Raw genomic sequence first — 20,958 nt, 5'->3', positions numbered from 1 at the left:
TTCAGTGATGTTGTTTGATATAACATTGCTTCATCTGCTTGCTTCTCTCTCTCTCTCTCTCTCTCTCTCTCTCTCTCTCTCTCTCTCTCTCTCTCTCTCGTGGCCTAGTGGTTATAGCGTCCGCCTCGGATACCTGGAAGTAGTGGGTTTAAACTCTGGCCGAGTCTAACCAATGACATAAAAATGGTACTAACAACTGCCTCGCTAGTCGCTCAGCAAAGAGGTTAGTGTTAGGACTGGTTGGCCTAATGTCAGGATCATGTGACTGGGTGGGACATCATGCTACATGTCTGTAGCAGGAGGCCTCAATGCTAGACATCACGATAAACTGCCACACTGCAGACATCGTAGCGATATGACTGCAAACTTGTTATAGCTACGTTAAAAGTCCAAAACATACAAACATTTTCTCTCTCATTGCATATATATATATATATATATATATATATATATATATATATATATATATATATATATATATATATATATATATATATATATATATATATATATATATGTGTGTGTGTGTGTGTGTGTGTGTGTGTGTGTGTGTGTGTGTGAGTGTGTGTGTCTGCAATAATGCCTGTCCGTCTAGCTATCTACCTATTTATCTAGTAGCTAATTAGTTATATGTGTATCAGTTTACAAGAAACATTTACGTCGTCTACAGACTGAAATAATGACTGTCTGAATAACTATTAGTAGATATTTATTGATTGATTTATCTACACAGGTCTTATTCTCATCAGCACAGCTAATGTCAAAACAGACACAGTGTATGACGTATCAGTTACCGATCCTGACAGCAAATCATTTAATTTTTCTATTATCTGTAAGCCCATCTGGTGCCCATTTACCATTAACAATAGTAAGTATTTATACATGATATTTGAAAACCTATAAGTGGGTGTAGTTATAAATGTGTTTCAATTTGTATTAATTAGTCGGCTAGCATATACAGACTTCATTTGATTATTATTAATTAATTATTTCCTCGTTTCTCAAAAATTGTTTATTAAACTAGATAATGACACGCCGTGAAAAATATTACATGTGAACTATTATGTTGGACCAGATTTTTTCTGTTGCTAAGCGACTATGCTTTAGATACCTTTCAGTCTTAAGGAATCGATAGTTTAGTTTGGTCGTTTCGAAAACGGAAACCGAAAATTGTTACAATCAATCCTTATCTTGGAATTAATTAGAATTTGTATTAGTGTATGTTTTGATGCAAAACAACAAAACATGCTACCAGTAAAATAATGTATGTACGAGTTCTTGACATGTCATTCAAATTTGTATTCACGGTACTATACAAAATTACGTAAGTATCTATATGATTTGATTAGATTTTGTAATAGGGATCAGATATTTACGTACAAACATTTATAATCTCTCTCTCTCTCTCTCTCTCTCTCTCTCTCTCTCCGTATCATGTCATTAGCATAGTAATGTCTAGCGAGAATTTTAAATTTCGATTAGAGTACACACAGACCTCAATCTATAATATTTCCCACCAGACACAGCATGCTACACTGTTACATTTCTAGCTGGAACATAATCTGAATGTGTAACCCAAACACCAGTTTGTAAACTATACAGCCTTCATTTTAACATAGCATTTCGGTTAAATTCACCTTGTCCTGATAATATTTTACCCTTTCTAACATGGGATACCCTCTTTACGCTCAAATTTACCTCGATACATCGTGTGTCTGTCTGTCTACCTCTGTGTGTGTCTTTGTCTGTGTGTGTGTGATATAATTAAATAGTGACAAGCACATTCTGGATCATTGATAATGTTTCTCGATGTCACTTGATCATGCTCGCATCGTGAATGTTAAACAGCGATTTTCAGATCAACATTTTTCAAATGAATTTTATTTCGATTATATACTCATCGTTTCGTTTTTGAAGCTGGTTCCATACAACTCGAGCAGGAACTGGTGGATCCCACGATTGGTGGTTATGACCTGTACATCACTGTAACTGATGGATACAACAGTGCGACTGACACTCTTACTGTCATCATATCTGGTAAGCAAACGACTGCATTGAAATCTTTCAATATGCAGAGAGGTAGTAACACGAATATGTTGAAGTGTAAGGTACACAATTAATACATGATTGGGAAGTGGTAACTTGATTGGGAAATGCTATGTTCATGATAAAGCACTCTTTGAATCCAATGCAAAATAATATTTAAGTATTATATGGGAAATGCCTACAACATTTGTTGTCCAACTGCAACGCTCTTTTTTTAAATTTAGTTCACTGACGCAGCGAAGGTCACAATTCACATGGGCTAATTAAAGGACATCTCTTACATTGAAAAAGCGCAATATATTTAGCGTATGTGGTTGACAAAGAACCTTCAGCCGACCTATTATATTATGAAGATCGATTTCGTGTAAACATGGTGAAATTTGGAGTCTTTTCCATGTAAGTGGCCATTAAAAACAAGCAAATAGGACGTGACGAGATGATCTTATGGTGTGACAATATGGCCTTATGATGTACAATGTGTACGTTTTAACAACATTCTCTAAATTCTCTTCTTTTCATCAGACAAGAGGATAGAGAGGGAGGAATGCTTGGTATCAGTTCTAATTTCATAATGTCCTTCCATAGTTCTTCAAGTCTCGGAATAGTCAGTACCATATACGACTAGAAATGACACAAAAGAAATGTAATGCACTTATATTTACCTTGTTCCTGTTATTAAATTCAAACGTACGTGAAAACTAAAAATTTTAACATATTCAAGACACAAAAATTAGGAAAAGAGAGCACAGATGTAAAGTATATTTTGTTATTGTCACTGTTGGATCAATGTAACTTAACACACAATGTACAGTCACATAGTGGTGATAGAATAAGGAAGTTTATATTCAAATAATTCTAAATGCATAAATGTTCCACAATTTTTGATGCTCAAAACTGAACAAGGTAAGACAGTTGCTATTTTTTTTAAAATTAACTTGTAATATATTATTGCAGCTATAGCGCTGCAGGAAACGAATCATCTTGAACACAATATAAAAATAATCGGATGGAAAATTGAATAATCTACAAATCTGGGAAGTCGCAGGTCCGCTTTGGTTGACTTATTATACCAAAGTTTTGAGCTGGAACGTTGCCAATAAATTCATACAAAGTCTTGCATTTACCGCGAGAAGATGATACGTCAGCTTACTATTTAGTACACGTTTGATCGGTAAGCTGAGTGGCTGACAACAGTTGGCCACTGGGTCAGTATATTAGAATGCCTAATTGTTCCATTAGTTTAAAACATTTTAATGATAAAGTTTCTTAATATTAAAGAAATGTATGAGTCGTTTGGAGGTCGATGAATGTAAGCTGGAACAGGTTGAAAACCCTTCTAGATAACAGAGCTAAAAATCTTGAGAGTAACAACATTAAGTAGAACAGATGGGGAGGTAAGCGCTGGGCTTAATAGCATAACATTCCGCATACAATACATTTTGTAAACAGTACCCTCAATTCAAAGTATGATGATTTTAAAGCAAATATTGAAACTTTCGAGAAAATTTAATATAAATGTAGCATCAATATACTTTAAAGGTATACTTGTAACGTAGTGAAAAACGCTTAGTTGTCGGATCACAGACCCGAAAGTTCCAATAAGTTATCACTGTACATGTGATTATCCTGATTTTTCACATCAGTGCTTTGATGGTAACGATGAACATTCCTATGCATTCTTCAAATCTGCATGAGATTCAGATTTTATTGAACATTTCAAAATATCGGACATTCGCACATTTGTTGTGATCTAAGTTGCATTATTATTTTTTTTAAAAAAAAAACAAAAAAAACAAAACAATAGTTTTCACACAATAACAACTTCTGTTTTCTGAAACCTTTCAGATATAAATGTCCCGCCTAAATTTATCAACTTGCCATTGACAACGGCATTGTGCGTACCGGAAAACACAGCGCTCGGTTCTTCAGTTTACAAGGTCAGCGCCACCGATAATGATGGAGATGCACTCACGTACAGCATGACATCATTTCCAGGCACTGGAATGAACTATTTTAGTATCGATCGTTCCAGTAAGTTGTGAGAGCTCAATATGTATACGAGTTTTATATCATTATCCTTATTTACTGATTAACATATAGTACATATTTCAGATATTTCAGTCTAACTAGCCAGCTACTCTTGCGTATGAATAATTATGTTCTTTGTAATTCATTTATGATCTTCTTTATGTTTTGTGCCAATGTGAATGTATACCTTTCTTTTCCAGGTGGCATAATAAGTACATCTTCTATAAGAGCAATTAACTACGAGGAAATTATAAACACGACTTGGACATTTACCGTGTCGGTCGACGATGGTAAACTCACAGTGAAAAAAGATCTATTAATCCGGGTATCCAATGTGAATGAAGGGCCGTCTTTCTTTCAAACCACATATAGAATAGTCGCAAATGAAAGCTTGGTATGTTAAATCAATTGTGTTTTTCCTGACTGCTGTCTCTTCGCTTTTCCCAAAATAAAAATGTACAAAGCAACTGAATCTCGACCGTCCGTATCAGTCTAAGCTGATAGGTGTAAATTTCAACAACTACCCTTACATCGAACTTAAAACACTGGAATATTATCAAAGCGCGCTTTGTTGATGTACACATAGTCCTTAGAATTGTTTCACCCCCTCCATGGCAAACCATCCTCCTGAAACTATGTTTGGAAGGTAATATTCAACAAGAGGAATAACTGAGAAAAAAATAATTGCTTATCTTTTTTTGCATTTTAATAGTATTGTACTACATGAACAGGTCCAAGTTCAGCCATACCGACCAAGTCTGTTTGTATTGGTCCAAGGTGTAAACAAGAAGGCCTGAGCGACGAAAACCAAGACCAGCTAGAAACTGTACGCCTAGTATAATAAACTGAATACATGAAAAACAGGATGGTTTAGCAATCTAGGCTAAGCACGTGGCTTTTTACTGGGTTTTGTAAAGGATTTATATAACTCTGAACTTGTTTAAGTTAGAGCCGTATAGATTTTGTATAATCCCTTTTATCGAGTCACGAATAAAGCCTATTTTGCATTGGCATAAAAAATGCTGTGGATGTATCACACTAAGATGATTGATATTATATTATATTATATTATATTATATTATATTATATTACAGGCAGGTACTCAACTTCCTGATCCAGGTTTTCTTGTAAACGACACTGATAATGATGATTCACACACATTCACACATGACTGCTCTACAAATACCGGATATTTTACAATGAATCCCCTCAACGGTATACTGACGTTTGCAGTCGACTATGATCTTGACGTTCCCGGAAAAACGAAGACGATCACATGTATCATAACAGCTACTGATAGAGCTGGTTTGACTGCCACGGCAACGCTATTAATCGTAATCAGTAAGAATTTTTTTTCTTTATTCCTATCTATCTTAGTCTACACACATAAGCATACACATATGCCTCAAGACCACAAAAATACCCCCACCCGTATATATATATTTATATACGTTTGAACTTGATTACCTCAGTATAAAGTACACCTGTATATAAAAGTAAGCCATAGGCGCCTGTGGGAATTTTTCTGAGGATGGGGGTGGAGCCATAATCGGAAGGAGGGTTAACCCACCTCCACACCCGGAAAAATTGTCCTCCATGACCCCGCGACCACTGACGCTCATAGGGCCAACTAAGCTTTTATAGTTGTATAATTTCAACCTGTAAAAAGCAAAAAGCCAGTTCGACATGAACATTTTTCTGTACGCCGCATGCATGACCTCATTAATAATAATAATACCAATAACAGTATTGTTGTTGTTGTTGTTATTGTTGTTGTTGAAATTATTGGCTTGTCACTCTGTACCGGTGCAAGAAAAGCACTTGATCCCTTGTAATAATATGGGGAAAATTATACTATTGATTCAGTACACTGCACAATGTATGGTATGTTTAAGTGAAGGTTGCAGCTCAAGAAAGTCCACTCGTATTGACGAAGATAATGCTCTGGTGAGTGATGTAGCTGTACCATTCAGTCAAAAACAGAGATGGAATTTCAGTCTGGTGAGTGATGTACCTGTACCATTCAGTCTAAAAATGGATTGAATTTCAGTCTGGTGAGTCATGTGCCTGTACCATTCAGTCAAAAACAGAGATGGAATTTCAGTCTGGTGAGTGATGTAGCTGTACCATTCAGTCAAAAAAAGAGATGGAATTTCAGTCTGGTGAGTTATGTACCTGTACCATTCATTCAAAAAATGGATTGAATTTCAGTCTGGTGAGTCATGTGCCTGTACCATTCAGTCAAAAACAGAGATGGAATTTCAGTCTGGTGAGTTATGTACCTGTACCATTCAGTCAAAAAAAGAGATGGAATTTCAGTCTGGTGAGTTATGTACCTGTACCATTCATTCAAAAAAAAGAGATGGAATTTCAGTCTGCCGCTACGAAAATAAAGCGCATAGTTAATGTCATTAGTGGGGCGCAGGTGAGATCAAGTTTAATGCCACAAACACCAGACACACCAAATGGTTTTGAACATGAAATTTCCTCTCCTGCTAAGAAAGAAATAACTTACCATTACAGTAATTTTCTATTGCTCTATATAACCCAGTCATTGATAGTTGACAGATGAATTTTGCATTGAGTTTATCCCTAAGGCAGATTTAAATGTAACCCTTATAATTTAAGTACACTTTATAAACCTAAAATTTAATATTGTAAAATCATGACAATCTATTTAGGACTGAAAGATAGTTGATTCTAGTGTGACTAGCGATCAAGTAAACTTCGTTCAAATAGGAACGCAGTAATAGAGAAGATTTCTTTCGTTTATTCGTGGACGGACGGAATTGCAGCATCCATTATTATGATGCGTGCAATGCAATGCTTGAGAGGCTATCACTTATGTTTGCTTAACAGGATTTGCGCACCCAAGAACCAGATATACTGCATGTGCTACACACTGAGGCATTAAGAAAGAAACAAACACAAGCGAAAACTGGTGTCAATATAAAAAGGTCATGCAAGATAGATGTGCACTAAGTTATCGTTAATGCTGCACGCCGAAAATCGGATGCTTTGAAATAGCATAGCTGGGTTAACGTTTTGATAATAATGTGGCTTGGGTAGTCAAGATATAGTGCACCGTGATATTAATGGATAGAGGCAACATTGGGGTTAACTTTGTGATTCAGGATGAGAATGATGAATGGAAATCAGGTCAAGTACTCCTATTTTCAAAAGCAGCTATTCCTAAGTGAACGCTCATTTTGTAATTTTGTCCTGTAGTCAACAAAATGTTGCATGTTGAAAGATATGTATTATGAAACAAACCCAATGGTTACAGATAATTCATGCCAGATTTGGACTTCCTGAGTTGTAAATGATGTATTTCATCAGGAAGGCAAGGCTATTAGAAAATGCATTATTTTCTGTGAACATCAAGACATATACTATAATGGATGCGGATGTAGACCATTATAACAGCAATAAAGTGTGTACAAAGGTCCTCGTAATAGAAGAGAGGTGATCTTGTGTGAGAATTAAATATTTAACGTTTAATGGTAGCATTTTATGAATAAACATAATTCGCGAACCACAACCATGCCGTAAGAACAGTAAGACAAAAGGAAAGACGAAGTAGATTAATCAAGTTGACAATCTTGCTGCATTAATCGTTATTCATTTCTATAGGATAATATATATGAAAAAGATACACACAAAAATAATGGCCGCATTCCACAGACGCCATACTTCCTTGATAATTTGTAAAGTTTATCCAACTGATTATAAATATCTTTCTAATATAGCACCAATAATGACATTTATTTCCGCGACTAAATTGCTACTAGAGACCTCCTCGCATTCAGGATGATGAAAAATGTTAAGAGGCACAATTTGATCATCACATAACATGGAATCAAAGTAGCGGACTGCGGTCGCAAGACATTCGGAATCATACTCCCGGTTAGCAAAAAAAAACAACATAAATTGAAATTCCTCGTCTATGAAAATGAAAAGCATTTTTTCATCTCTGGATTAATTTTACACCAAAAGGGAATATAAAAACTAATTATTGTCACGTGCAAACAATTAACTGTTCATTCGTCTTTAGTGTAGTTCATTACTCAGTGCTAGTTCATGTGCAGATAATGTGAAAAAATAAAGGTTCATATGACAATCATCCTACTTTCCCGGATGCTATATGTTTAAATATAACCTAGAACCAGCTAATCAATTAGCTAATCGACCAGCCCGGTCGCAGAACACTTCTCCTCCCCATGCCACACTTTCAGTGATATAACACTTATTGCAATTGCTCACAACCACAACTGGAGTCCCCAAACCATGATAGAAAAGGAATCTTACTGGATACGCCGCATTAGAACATTGAATCCAAGCGATTTACACCAAGAAGACTAGAAAAAGACAACCATGCACAAATAAAATTATCTTTTGCAGCCGACACATTTTCTTTTAAATAATTCTCTAAATTTGCTTAATAGCCTATGACTACCATAACAATGAAATATCCGGGATATAATCTGCACTTACATAAATTTACAGAAAATAACAGATGTCGTTATGGATCATCAATTTCTAGTTCAATAAAATATTTTCCAGTATCAGCAACAAGCTGAAATAAACTAGTTGACACATAATAGAGTTAAAAGGTTGAATTCCTGTAGAAAAAGCCATGTAAAGTTTCAAAAACATAACCGTTTTTCTGTTTTATTTGTTTGTCTTGTCTATGTTTTGTATTTGCTTTTGAAAAAGACTCACTAAAGAGTCGAAAGCGCTCAGGCTAGCTATATACTAGTTTCGCACTGTTCGTTGTCAGTTCATTGCATTTATCTAAATCACACGTGTTCGCTTGCTGGATCCAGTGCACTTGAATGGATTGTTATTCGCCATATGATTTGTATTCTTTATCCGAGAACCTCCGACTGTTAATCGTCTGTGTTTGCGTGCAAAGAATTATGATTTCTAATTATGGATCTAAGATTCGAGTCTGAAAAGTTGATGATATTGCTGCAAAACATTTACACTTTGCATAAAATGTAGATGTACGTAATGAAACAACACTAACTGTAGCACAACATTATGAAGAAGGCACGGTTGAACGAGAAAACCTTCTTACTGAAAGCTGTTCATATGACAGGTCACATGAGTAATCCTACAGTCTATGCGTTTTTTGGGGGGATTTTATTATTGTTTTTAATATAGCCCCGTCTACACCAGGGAGGGATGAGTTAAGTATAACAAGTATAAAGTTGTACTCATGTCACACGCATTGCATTTGGTCTACACTAGTTAGGAATCGGTTAGTTATGAGGCTGTACAAGTGTGACACGAAATGCATTTTGGTCTACACTAGTTAGGAATGGGTTAATTATAAAGCTTAACATGCGTCTATGCATTGCATTTTGGTCTACACTAGTTAGGAATGGGTTAGTTATGAGGCTGTACACGTGTCACACAAATTGCATTTTGGTCTACGTTAGTTAGGAATGGATTAATTATAAGGCTGTACACGTGTCACACGCACTGCATTTTCCGACAATAAGACAATGTTACCAATGTACTAATCACAACCGTATGTTGTATAGTTTAGTTTATATCACAATAAGTAATGCACACAAGTGACCTATTTTTCAAAAAGTGTATAATAATAATAATAATAATAAGAACTCCAAACCTCAGACACATGGGTCATTCAAGCATTCACTAAGCTACTCTGAAGACTTGAAACGCTTTGAAAAACTATCATGTAAAAAATACATGTCTCCAGTCGCATTTTTCTTCTGTTTTAAAAGTAATTTCATCTTTGAAATAGACGTGCTTTATTATAAGATTATTCGGCACTCTTGCGCTTAAGCACCTTGTGATATATGGTAAATATCGTTTTAAATCGTAAAAACGCTCCTATAAAATCGAATTTGAACACATTGACTTAGTTACTGCCATTTTTTAAAGTAAAATTTAAAGCTGCAGTCTCACGTGTTCTGGCTTATTTTGAAAAAGGGCAGCAAGTTTATGCAGAAGACATCAAACTATTTACTGCTCAAAATTATATTATGGCGTTTAAAAACCGGCCTCTTTAAAAGCAAGTGTCCAGTGAGTTCGGCCTGTCCTTTCAACGTCAAAAAAAAAATGCCATCAAAAAAGGTATGTATTTTAGGCATAAAAGCGGGTATAATTTAAATAATCACACATACGGACATGCATGTAATTCATCGAAACAGGGAACAAACACATTCACGAGATTATACGAAAGTTACTACCCGCTCTGCCTGAATAGAATACATTTGGTTCATTGACGTTTGGACGAAACATATTACTCATACAAAATCTCAAATTGTTCAAATGGCTGGTAACGTTTTTCTTCAATCACAATGTCATTCATCAGAAAATTCGTTTAAATATGATGTTAAAAGGCATTATAATCATTCTATTATAAATCGTGTTAGGTTGTTGTTTTTTTTATTTTGATGGTGAATTATATTATTTTATTTTGTATAGTTACTATAAATTTACACTTTTTGTAAATTATGTAGAACATCAACACTAAGAAAATAGAACAAGTATGAAAAATAAAAGATCGATACAGCACTGGTGGACACAGAGATCTGTAACGCACTGTCATAACAAATATGGCTTATCAAGGAAATCCGTTCTCTAAACTCAGATGCCCTGGCCGAGCTAGCGATTCTCGGCACTAAGCCACACAGCTAGGGATCGAAACGTTAAGTTTTGCAGGAGGGGGACTGATATTTGCTTTTCAATTTCGGACCTAAATTGGCTTCAAAATTACTCTGTCTGTGATTTATATGAAACAATATCCTCTTATAGCCATTATAATAGATGCAAAAACACAAATTAAAGTGTTATACAGACAAAAGTGTACTGTTCTTATTCTGATCCAAGCAGGTCGACGAGGAACAAGTAGTTGTAGCTCTTGGAATTAAAATATTCCACAGGCATGGGAAAAATTATATGACTCACGAGTGTGCTCAAACCTACGACCGCCAGATTGCGAAACCTTTTCTCCTACATCACCTAATCAATTCACTCGGTATTCCTACTCACATCTTGAAGGATAAAACTACGCACTGTCCAATACGGCCCTACTTAGAATTGAATGCTAGTATATGATTGTAAAACTCGTTTGGATTTATTGGTATTAAATTTTAAGAGATAAGAGCACAGATAAGTTCAGTTGAAAAATAATCATTGTTGCACGAGTATCATACTGTTTCGCAGCAGCTTTTTTATGTTTTGTAGGATAATATTCAACTATTTTGAAAATAAACGATTTATACAATATTTACTTTTATGATGCTGAGCAAAATAGCTTTACTCTAACCAAAACATAATGTAGGCTCGTATCTTTTATATATGAAGAGAATTTTAAGTTTAATGAAATAGTTGAGTACCAGCTGATACGTTGCCATTACTGGTTCAGATTAGTTAGTATTGTCAGAGCAGTTATAATAGTTTTTGTATTTTTTCCATTCTTCTATGATGAATTATATTCTGATTTTTACAGATGAAATTAATGACCATACTCCGACGTTCCAGTACGCCTCCTATACGTTCTACGCCTATAATGATTCTATCGTAGGTCTAGTCCTTGGTAGTATTTCCGCAACAGACGCAGACATTGGGACAAACGGACAGTTTGTCTACAACGTTAACCGGACTGGATCGTCACATGAATACTTTAATGTGTCTTCAAATGGACAACTAAAACTTCAGAAAAGTTTGAATGGAATTGCAGACAGAACCAAATTAGAATTCACAGTTTATGCAACAGATACTGGCTCTCCAACTCGTACAGGATTCACAACAGTTACAGTAATTGTATTGGAGGGAAGTGCAGCAACGGTTAGCACAACTACCATTGTCTTCAGGATATTTATTCAGGATGAACGAAACATTGTCTGTATTACCTTTATATCATTACTTGCTCTTACAACCATTCTACTCACCGTATGGATCTGCTGGAGAACAAACTCAACGTGGCCAACTGGATTTGATCCTTTTGAGGAATGGTACGTATAGAATTTACCCACATAAACAGTGTGACCTGTCTTTCTTCATTTTCCTGAGACAATATCACCAAACTATTGCTAGCATGGACACACTCAGACTAGGTTATTAATTTTATTTTGGTGTTAGTGTTGTTAGTAGCAGTAGTGTCAGAAACATACAAAACATACAAAAGGACGCCGGAAATACCTTTATATAACTTCATGATTCTATATCTAATGTTAAATATAGAAAATGATGTTTACTGCTGCGTTCATACGATCTGCCTCTGCTTTTATACACTAAGACATTGGTCAATCTAACAACTAATGTGTACCGCATATCCAATCATCTATCAATCGATCTATTTATCTATCTGTCTATCTGTCTCTCTCTCTCTCTCTCTCTCTCTCTCTCTCTCTATATATATATATATATATATATATATATATATATATATATATATATATATATATATATATATATATATATATATATATATATATATAACTACATGCATACATACATACATACCGATACCAGCACGTGTGCTTGGATACGTCGGTGATTTCGTATATCTCAGGATATCCCATACGTAGTGGACTACTATATTTCTGCATGCCTAACAACAAATTAATCGTATTAATAAATTCTCTATAGCATCAGAAATTGCACAAGGCCAACAAGGGGTAGAGACTATCGTAACGGCAAAAGTACAGGATCCAATAGAACTCGTCCAGTATTTACAAGATCACATCAGCCGGACCCCGACAAGCCAAAAACTCAACCGTCTACGCATCAGCCGCAGTCTGAGAAACCAAAGAATCAACCCTCTATGACGCTACAGATGTCTGCCGATATTACTCAGTCTAAGAGACCATCACGAGGTAAAACTTTTTCCTCATGACTTTTGTCATTTTATTAATTTACTCCTTGCTTTGTATCACCATGCACTTTTAGAACATAATTCGAATTTGGGCGAAATGGAAAGGATTCTTAAGTTCTGTGTTTGTTTCTCTTTCCGAGATGAAGCCAAGAACAAATGAAGTCTAAACTAGCTTAAAATATTACCGTATTATTTAATTTACTTTTTTGTGTTGTGTCCTATTGCATGTGCACGTCTTTTGCGTAAATAGAAAGACTTGTTATGCTCGCAATATGACAGAATAAATAGTACTGATCATATAGTTGTTGTAAAATGTTCATTTTTGTCGCCATGAAATTGACATTATTTACCATTGCTCAAGATACTGAAAGTACGTCATGGCAATTTAGCATTGTTAAACATAGTAAAGATTAATTCATCTTGCAAATTTCAGCCACTTATTCACAAATAAAATATAAAATTAGTGTCGTTTTGATAATGACATTGCCTTTACAATGACTTTCTTTTTAAAATATCTTAAATACAATAAAATACGTGCAGGAACAACTCGGTTTACGTTAGACACATATACACATTGTCGAAAGCTTATTTTCAGTGTTCTAAAAGTCTGATGTACATTTTCGTTTTCGTATACTGTAGTTCTAAATGTTGACAGGCACACTTGATATATCGCTCCTCTCAAGTTATAGCACATAGATATGAACTAACAGCTGAGACATACGGGTTATAAATCGGTCCTACCTTTCTTCCCAGAGGGTCTGGTTATAAAGTTGATACTTTGTTGTTATTGTCGTTTTTTGAGCGTCACTTGTTTTAAAGACACTTATATCAAAGCAAATGAACCATGTTCGATACGTTATCTTTCAAAGTAAGTCATGGCAATTTTTTTTTAAAAATAATCTAATAACAGCCTATTAATTTTGTGTATTATATTTATTCATTCTCCGAAAACATCTAATGGTTTATAAATATATTTCTTTTTCAATAATACCATAACCTTTAAACAAACTTGTATTCGTAAATTTTCATCACTAAAAGAAAACTACTTTCGAGGACAACTCATATTAGTTTACTGGTGATAAAATCAATATTAAAAGAAACAGTTGAAAGCTTTAAAACAATATTTTCAGCCAAGCTTCATTTTTATTTTCGTTTTATTTCATTGTGTTAGGTTCGTGAAGACAACATGTCACTTACACTACAATTTGTAATGCAGACATGTGCATTCAATGTATATTTGTGTTATAATATATAGTCTAGAAGTCATGCTACATAGGGATTGTGATGGGACCCATTTTTCGTGCTCAGTAGGTCGTAATAAAAAAATGCATCAGGCTTACATGATTTTGCAAATAATTGTTTAGGTTTATCTCTTTTCATGTATGAGTATTTTGATAGAAACTGGGACCTTTTTAGGACATTTGCTTGCCCTTTCGTTCTTAGCAAGTCATAACAGTTTTGTAATGTTGGTACGTCTTAGCAGCATATTCATTTTATAAATATAGCTTCTTGTTCCAAGTGATACAGGTTAAATACATGACATTATCTTTTCAATAATATCATTGCCGATAAATTGAACTGTATTTATAACTGAATTTTCTTGCATACAACAAACAACTTTTTGGGTCAGCTGGAGAAAGATAACTAGTGCCAAGATCTGGAAATTGCAGAAAGATGCTTCCAGAATATTAGTTAATCCGGTTTGAATTTCCTTAGGGGGAGCAAACCGTTACTTTAAACGACAATTTAAATGCTTGCAGGTACATTTGTTATATAATTTATAATATATAGTTATGAATTTATATTCCTCTTGTACAAGCGATGGGCTAGAGTCTTATTGTGCTTCTCCGTTTGTCATATTACAGGACTGCATCTATTTTTGTAATATCATGGAAATCTTTTGCCTTCCTTACCTTTACGGAGAAGAGCACTTTGAAAGAAAATTGTTTGTTTTAGGGAAAAGCAGAGTATTGTTTTTACTCATCAGTAATGGAGTAGATCACGCCAGTTTGTTAATTTGCTTATCGTAATATCAGAATATGCAGCTATTCATTCGCCTAAAAGACCCGAGAGTACATTGAATGTTATCAAACTATTTTATGTTGTATGTGAGTAGTGAAAGGGGTCACCCTACGGACAATGGGAATTAGCATTACAGGGACCCCTGGGTCACTCTACGGACAATGGAAATTTAACATGGCGAAAAATCGTGGGTCACTCTACGGACAAGGGGAATTAACATGGAGAAAATCGTGGGTCACTCTACGGACAAGGGGAATTTAACATGGCAATAAATCGTGGGTCACTCTACGGACAAGGGGAATTTAACATGGGATTTTTTTTTAAAAAATTTTTTTAAAAAAGGGGTAGGCAATTCAAAGACTATCTCTTTTCGAGAAATATGGCTGGCCCTGAAAAGGGCCTTTGGGTTTTATGTTAATGTATTCATTAACATAAATGGCACCGCATTGGTCTTCTTCTTGTCCTTAGGCTGCGTCTTACTGTTGGTCCGTACATCAGCACTCTTTTCAGGCATCCTTGTCTTTCGACGTAGATCCTACGTATCCACAGGCTGGTGTTGGTCCTGTGGACAACGGTCCACTTCGATCGGACATACATGAGCAAGTCTGTCCGAAACATCATGGAAGACACAAGGGTGGATGACTCAACTGTAGTCCACATCTTGAAGCGACGAGAACAGGTGAATCAATGCAGTCAACGGCGCTTATTTATAGGCGGAGGAAGGATTGAAACGGATTGAGTTCATTTACCAATCCGAACACGCGTTACAGAATTCAGTCAGCTCGCATCCAATCCGAAGAGACCAGTCTGTGACGTCACGTAGTCTATTTAGATTCGCTAGCGCTTGTGTGCAGTCAATCTATGCGACAGTGATTCAACATGACGGAAACTCTGAAAACGATCCATTGGGGTGCACCAGCAGGGGAGACTGCCCAAGGGAACTCGGACTTACTTTCAGAAGAGGTGAATTGGGATTTTGTGGATTTTCTCTCCTCGCAAGAATTTGTTCCGGAACCTTCGTTACCTTCTTCATTACCGCAAGTGGAGAATTTTAGACAGAGACAGAAAGAAGAATTGGAGAAATTTATACAACGACAAAAGGAAGCGGAACAGGCTTTTCTCCTACAGCAACAGCAACAAGAAGAAGAGGTAAGAAAAAAACAACAGCAAGAAGAAGTAGCAGCAAAGAAACAAGAGGGTGAAAATCAAACGGTCACGGTACTGTTGGACATTTTAGCGGAGTTAAGAAGTCTGAAACAAATGTATCAGACTTCTTTATCACGACCGAAGAGAATACGACCTTCCCGAGCTAAACACGTCAACCCTGTGACTAAGCCTACCGTACCACCCTTAGTGATTTCAACCCAATCATTATCATCATCATCAACATTACGCAGTCCAGAAGTAGGCCTTGGCCGTGGCAAAGGCATAAGGCAGTTAAAGTTGATTGCTTAAACTCACCCTTTCACCATGAAGAAAAAGGCCCTTTTCAGGGCCACCCACATTTCTCGAAAAGAAATACAATTTCAATTTGCCAATAACTCAAAAAACTCACCCATGTTACCGTTTTAGTACGTGTCTGTGTATGAGTGCGTGAGTGTAGCTTCTTATTTTAAAATCACAACTCAAAGACACTTACCTTATATCATTCATTTATTCTTTTCTCCATTTTTTACAATCCAATTCACAATTTATAACACAACACTTTAATAAAAAGTTCATTAATTTCTTTTTCTCTCCTTGGTTAGTCTCTCTGTTTTTTGAATTTCTTCACCGTCACACTCTTTTCCTCTTCTTCCTCCTCGCTTTCTTCCCTTCTTCTTTTTTTCTCCTGTTTCTTTTTCTTCACCTGTCTTCTTTCTTCGTCAGAAGAATCCCTCTCTTCCTCTGAACAATCCCTCTCTTCTTCTGAAGAATTCCTCTTTTCTTCTGACTCCTCTTGTTTCTTTTTTGGGCAATCTGGAGACCAATGTCCTTTTTCTTTACAATAATAACAGGTATCTTGACTTTTGTCTTTTTTATCCCCTGTTTTTTTTCTTTTTTGACGGTCTGGACACTCTGAAGACCAATGCCCTTTGTTCTGACAGATATAGCAAGTATCTTGACTTTTATCTCTAAAGGAAGGAGAGTAGTCCGTAGGCTGGTCTGAAGAGAATTTTCTAATGACCCCTCGCAAAGCTCTGACGAAACGTTCCATCTGGTCAGTCTCTTCCATCGTTGTGCTCGGCTTGAGAGTGAAATGAATAGTGAAAGGACAAGACACACACCCTTTTATATACGCTGGTCTGCTATGACTATAAAGTAGTTTATGGTGTTTGAACTTGAGTCATTTGACTTTTTGCTTTCAAGATGAAACGATCCCATTCATTCGAGAAGAAAGAAGAAGAAAGTAAGAGGCAGAAACGTGATCTATCGCCTCGTACCAGGGCTGAAATCTTGGCACAAATTCATGCCAGTGATTTTGAAGAGGACATGAGTGAACCAGAATTTGAAACCTCTGAACCAAGTTCACCACCCTTTGTCAACCCTGAAAAGTACTATTCCATTCGAGAGACGGAAAAGCGCTCCTCTAGAAAATTTAGAACCACGGCTTACAAATACACGGTGAAGTTTAAAGATTTCAAGGCTGAAGTGCCGTTAGAGAAAGCAGAAGTGTTCATCACCGAGGTGTGGGATTCTTTGCTCACTTCACTCAAGCAGCAATGTCAACCCAAAGAAGACGATCGCTTGAGACTTTCCATACAACACGACGGTTTGAAATCCCCTGTTTGGATCGAGTTTAGCACCCCTGCAGAATTGACTGCTTCCAAAGTCATGGACAAGATTCAACACGTACAACAATCCAATGATCAGTTTGACATCACCGATGGTAAAGCCACACTGGACATGACCCACGTCTCTCCTCCTCAAGGGACAGGACGCAAAAAGATGTTATTGGTGGACGACCTTCGCAACACCAAAACGAGTCTCGTCCGAATTAACAACCCTCATGACCAGATGTGTTTAGCCCGTGCCATCGTGGTGGGACGAACCTATGCCAAGAAGAACGACACGGTAGAATGGAAAAGAACCTGGGACACTATTCAACGTTCCGACCGAGCCAAACAACGAAATGAAGCAGAACTCCTGTTGCAACAAGCCGGATTGCCCAAAGACACACCCTGTGGCATTCCAGAGATGCAAAAATTGCAAGATGCCCTAGCTCCACGATACACCTTGAAAGTGCACCCTCAAGAAGTGCGCGGACCTCTGTTGTTTCGAGGCCAAGACTTTAAGGACGGAAAATACATTCACCTTTATCATCACGATGACCATTTCGATACCATTACCAGTATCACTGGATTCCTGAGATATGTTTATTATTGTGAGAAATGTGACTATGGTTATAATAATCGAGAGCAACACAAACATTGTGGATGGAAATGCTCAGGATGTTTGGCCTCTCCACCCTGTCTGAGCGAAGAACCAGTGCCTTGTTCCACTTGTCTGCGCACGTTTGTCAGCCCTAAATGTTACCAACAACATTTGAAGACGCAAGGTTCACAGAAGAAATGTGCTTGTCAACTGCTGAGATTGTGCTCTACGTGTGAACAAGTCATACGTACCAATAATACCAAGGCACACGTATGTTCAGGAAAGAAAAAATGTCACATTTGTCACCACATCGTGGACTTGGAACACCAATGTTACGTGCAAAAATACCAACCCCCACCAGAGAAAGAGGACGGTCACAAGAAGAAAGGCAATTTCATCTTTTTCGATTTCGAATGCATGCAAGAGACTGGCATTCACATCCCTAATTTCTGCGTGGCTCATCGAGCGTGCGAGAAGTGCATTCAAGAACCTATCTTCAGTCATTGCCCTCACTGCAGCAAGATTCCTGGAGGGCGTGAAAAAATCTTTCGGGGACCAAATACGTTAGCCGATTTTGCCCAATGGGTCTTAGACCCCGTCGACAAGACGTGGAGCCAAGAGGACATCGAACGTTACGGAGATTGTCATCGTCATGCCACGGTGATGGCTCACAATTTTTCCGGATACGATGGACAGTTTCTTTTGAGGTACTATACGGAACAAGGCACCGAACGTCCTAAAGTGACTTTGAACGGGGCCAAAATCATTTTCATGCAAGTGGGACAAGTACAGTTTAAAGATTCGATGAGCTATTTGGCCATGCCTTTGAGTCGAATGCCTAAAACGTTTGGAATGACAGAAATGGCTAAAGGGTACTTTCCACACTTTTTCAATACGGAAGCCAATCAACACGCCGTTCTACCCCATTTACCTGAGGCTCACTATTACGACCCCGACAACATGCGTACCGAACAACGAGAAGCTTTCTACGCTTGGTACCAGGCTCACGCCTCGGACCCTTTCGACTTTCAGGAAGAAATGCTAAAGTATTGTCGTTCCGACGTGGACATTTTACGGCGTTGCTGTGGAAAATTTCGAGAACTGTTCATGGAACACGGAGGGGTCGATCCTTTGAAAGAAGCTTGCACCATTGCCAAAGCGTGTTCCTTAGTGTATCGACAACGATTCATGCCTGAAAACACCGTGGCTGTCATCAGTCCTCAAACGACCCACTTTGTCAAACGTCAATACTCGGTCAAAGCCCTACGTTGGTTACATTACTTGTGCGACAAGGAAGACAAGTGGATTCAGCATGCCCGCAACGGAGGGGGCGAAAAGACCATCGGAACGTATTCGGTCGATGGCTGGGACTTAGAAAACCCCAAGATCGTGTACGAGTTTAACGGTTGCTTATTTCACGGATGTCCCGTCTGTTACCCTGACCGTGGTACTAAAAATCAGTTTTTGCAACGAACCATGGAAGACTTGTACCAGGACACTTGTCAGCGACGCCTAAAGTTAGAACAGGAAGGATACCAAGTGGTGGAAATGTGGGAACACGAGTACGATCACCGTATGAAAACCGATCCCGAGTTTAAACGTCTCGTGGAAAGTTACAAGCTGATGGACCCGCTGAACCCGAGGGATAGTTTGTACGGAGGAAGGACCAATGCCACCTGTTTGCTGTACCAAGCCGACGAAGAGAAAGGAGAAGAAATCAAATACTTGGACGTGTGTTCGCTGTATCCCTACGTGTGCAAATATTGTCGCTTTCCTGTAGGGCACCCGCGATTGTTGACGGAACACATCGACCTGGTCAACATTCGACAATACGAAGGCTTGATCAAGTGCAAAGTTTTGCCTCCCACGAACCTATACCATCCCGTCTTACCTCACCATTGTCAAGGCAAACTGATGTTTCCCTTGTGCCGTACTTGTGCCGAAACGTGCAACCAAGACCAGCCTTGTCAGCACAGCCAGGAAGAACGGGCCTTGACGGGAACCTGGGTCAGCGTGGAATTGTTCAAAGCTCTGGACATGGGATACCAACTGTTAGAAGTGTACGAAATTTGCCACTTTCCCAAGACACAACAGTATCGCAAGGGTGACCCCACGCAGAAAGGCATTTTCGCAGACTACGTGGATGCCTTTTTGAAACTGAAGCAAGAAGCTAGCGGCTATCCTTCCTGGTGTCACACTCCCGAAGACCAAATACAATTCAAAGAGAAATATTACGAACAAGAAGGCATCACTTTAGACCACATCGAGAAAAACGAAGGCAGGCGATCGTTTGCCAAAGTGATGTTAAATTGCTTGTGGGGTAAAATGGCACAACGACCGTGTTTACCCAAGACGGAATATTTGACAGAACCTTCCCGCTACTTCCAGATGATTCACGACAAAACCAAATACATGAAACACGTGGACGTCGTTCGAGAGAATTTGATCTTGGTCAATTACGAAGAAGATCTGGACTTTGTACAAGACGACCCTTTTGGAAATGTCATCATTGCGGCTTACGTGACAGCCCATGCTCGCTTAAAATTGTACGAAGCTTTAGAACTGTTAGAAGAACGCGTCCTGTACTTTGACACGGACAGTTGCATCTACATCCATCACCCGATTCAACATCACCCTAGCATCGAAGGAGA

The 20,958-nt window shown here is 37.6% G+C and overlaps 1 protein-coding gene across 1 annotated transcript in view; it reads left to right on the top strand.

Annotated features, from left to right (window-relative positions):
* Nucleotides 1–720: 720 nt before the first annotated feature.
* Nucleotides 721–20,958, top strand: part of LOC149805736 (protocadherin-3-like) — a gene marked incomplete at its 5' end in the record, with an annotated part of 40,634 nt that continues 20,396 nt past the window's right edge. The window contains 7 exons of the mRNA XM_089934710.1: nucleotides 721–868; nucleotides 1,918–2,037; nucleotides 3,892–4,077; nucleotides 4,275–4,468; nucleotides 5,169–5,415; nucleotides 11,564–12,068; nucleotides 12,706–12,932. Coding sequence (XP_089790836.1) covers nucleotides 721–868; nucleotides 1,918–2,037; nucleotides 3,892–4,077; nucleotides 4,275–4,468; nucleotides 5,169–5,415; nucleotides 11,564–12,068; nucleotides 12,706–12,932 — 1,627 coding nt within the window. The remainder of the gene's footprint in view (nucleotides 869–1,917; nucleotides 2,038–3,891; nucleotides 4,078–4,274; nucleotides 4,469–5,168; nucleotides 5,416–11,563; nucleotides 12,069–12,705; nucleotides 12,933–20,958) is intronic.

This window comes from Sinohyriopsis cumingii, chromosome 2 (assembly GCF_028554795.1).
Source record: "Sinohyriopsis cumingii isolate HCF-2022 chromosome 2, ASM2855479v2, whole genome shotgun sequence".
Lineage (NCBI taxonomy): Eukaryota > Metazoa > Mollusca > Bivalvia > Unionida > Unionidae > Sinohyriopsis > Sinohyriopsis cumingii.
This window is presented reverse-complemented; position numbering and strand designations above follow the sequence as displayed.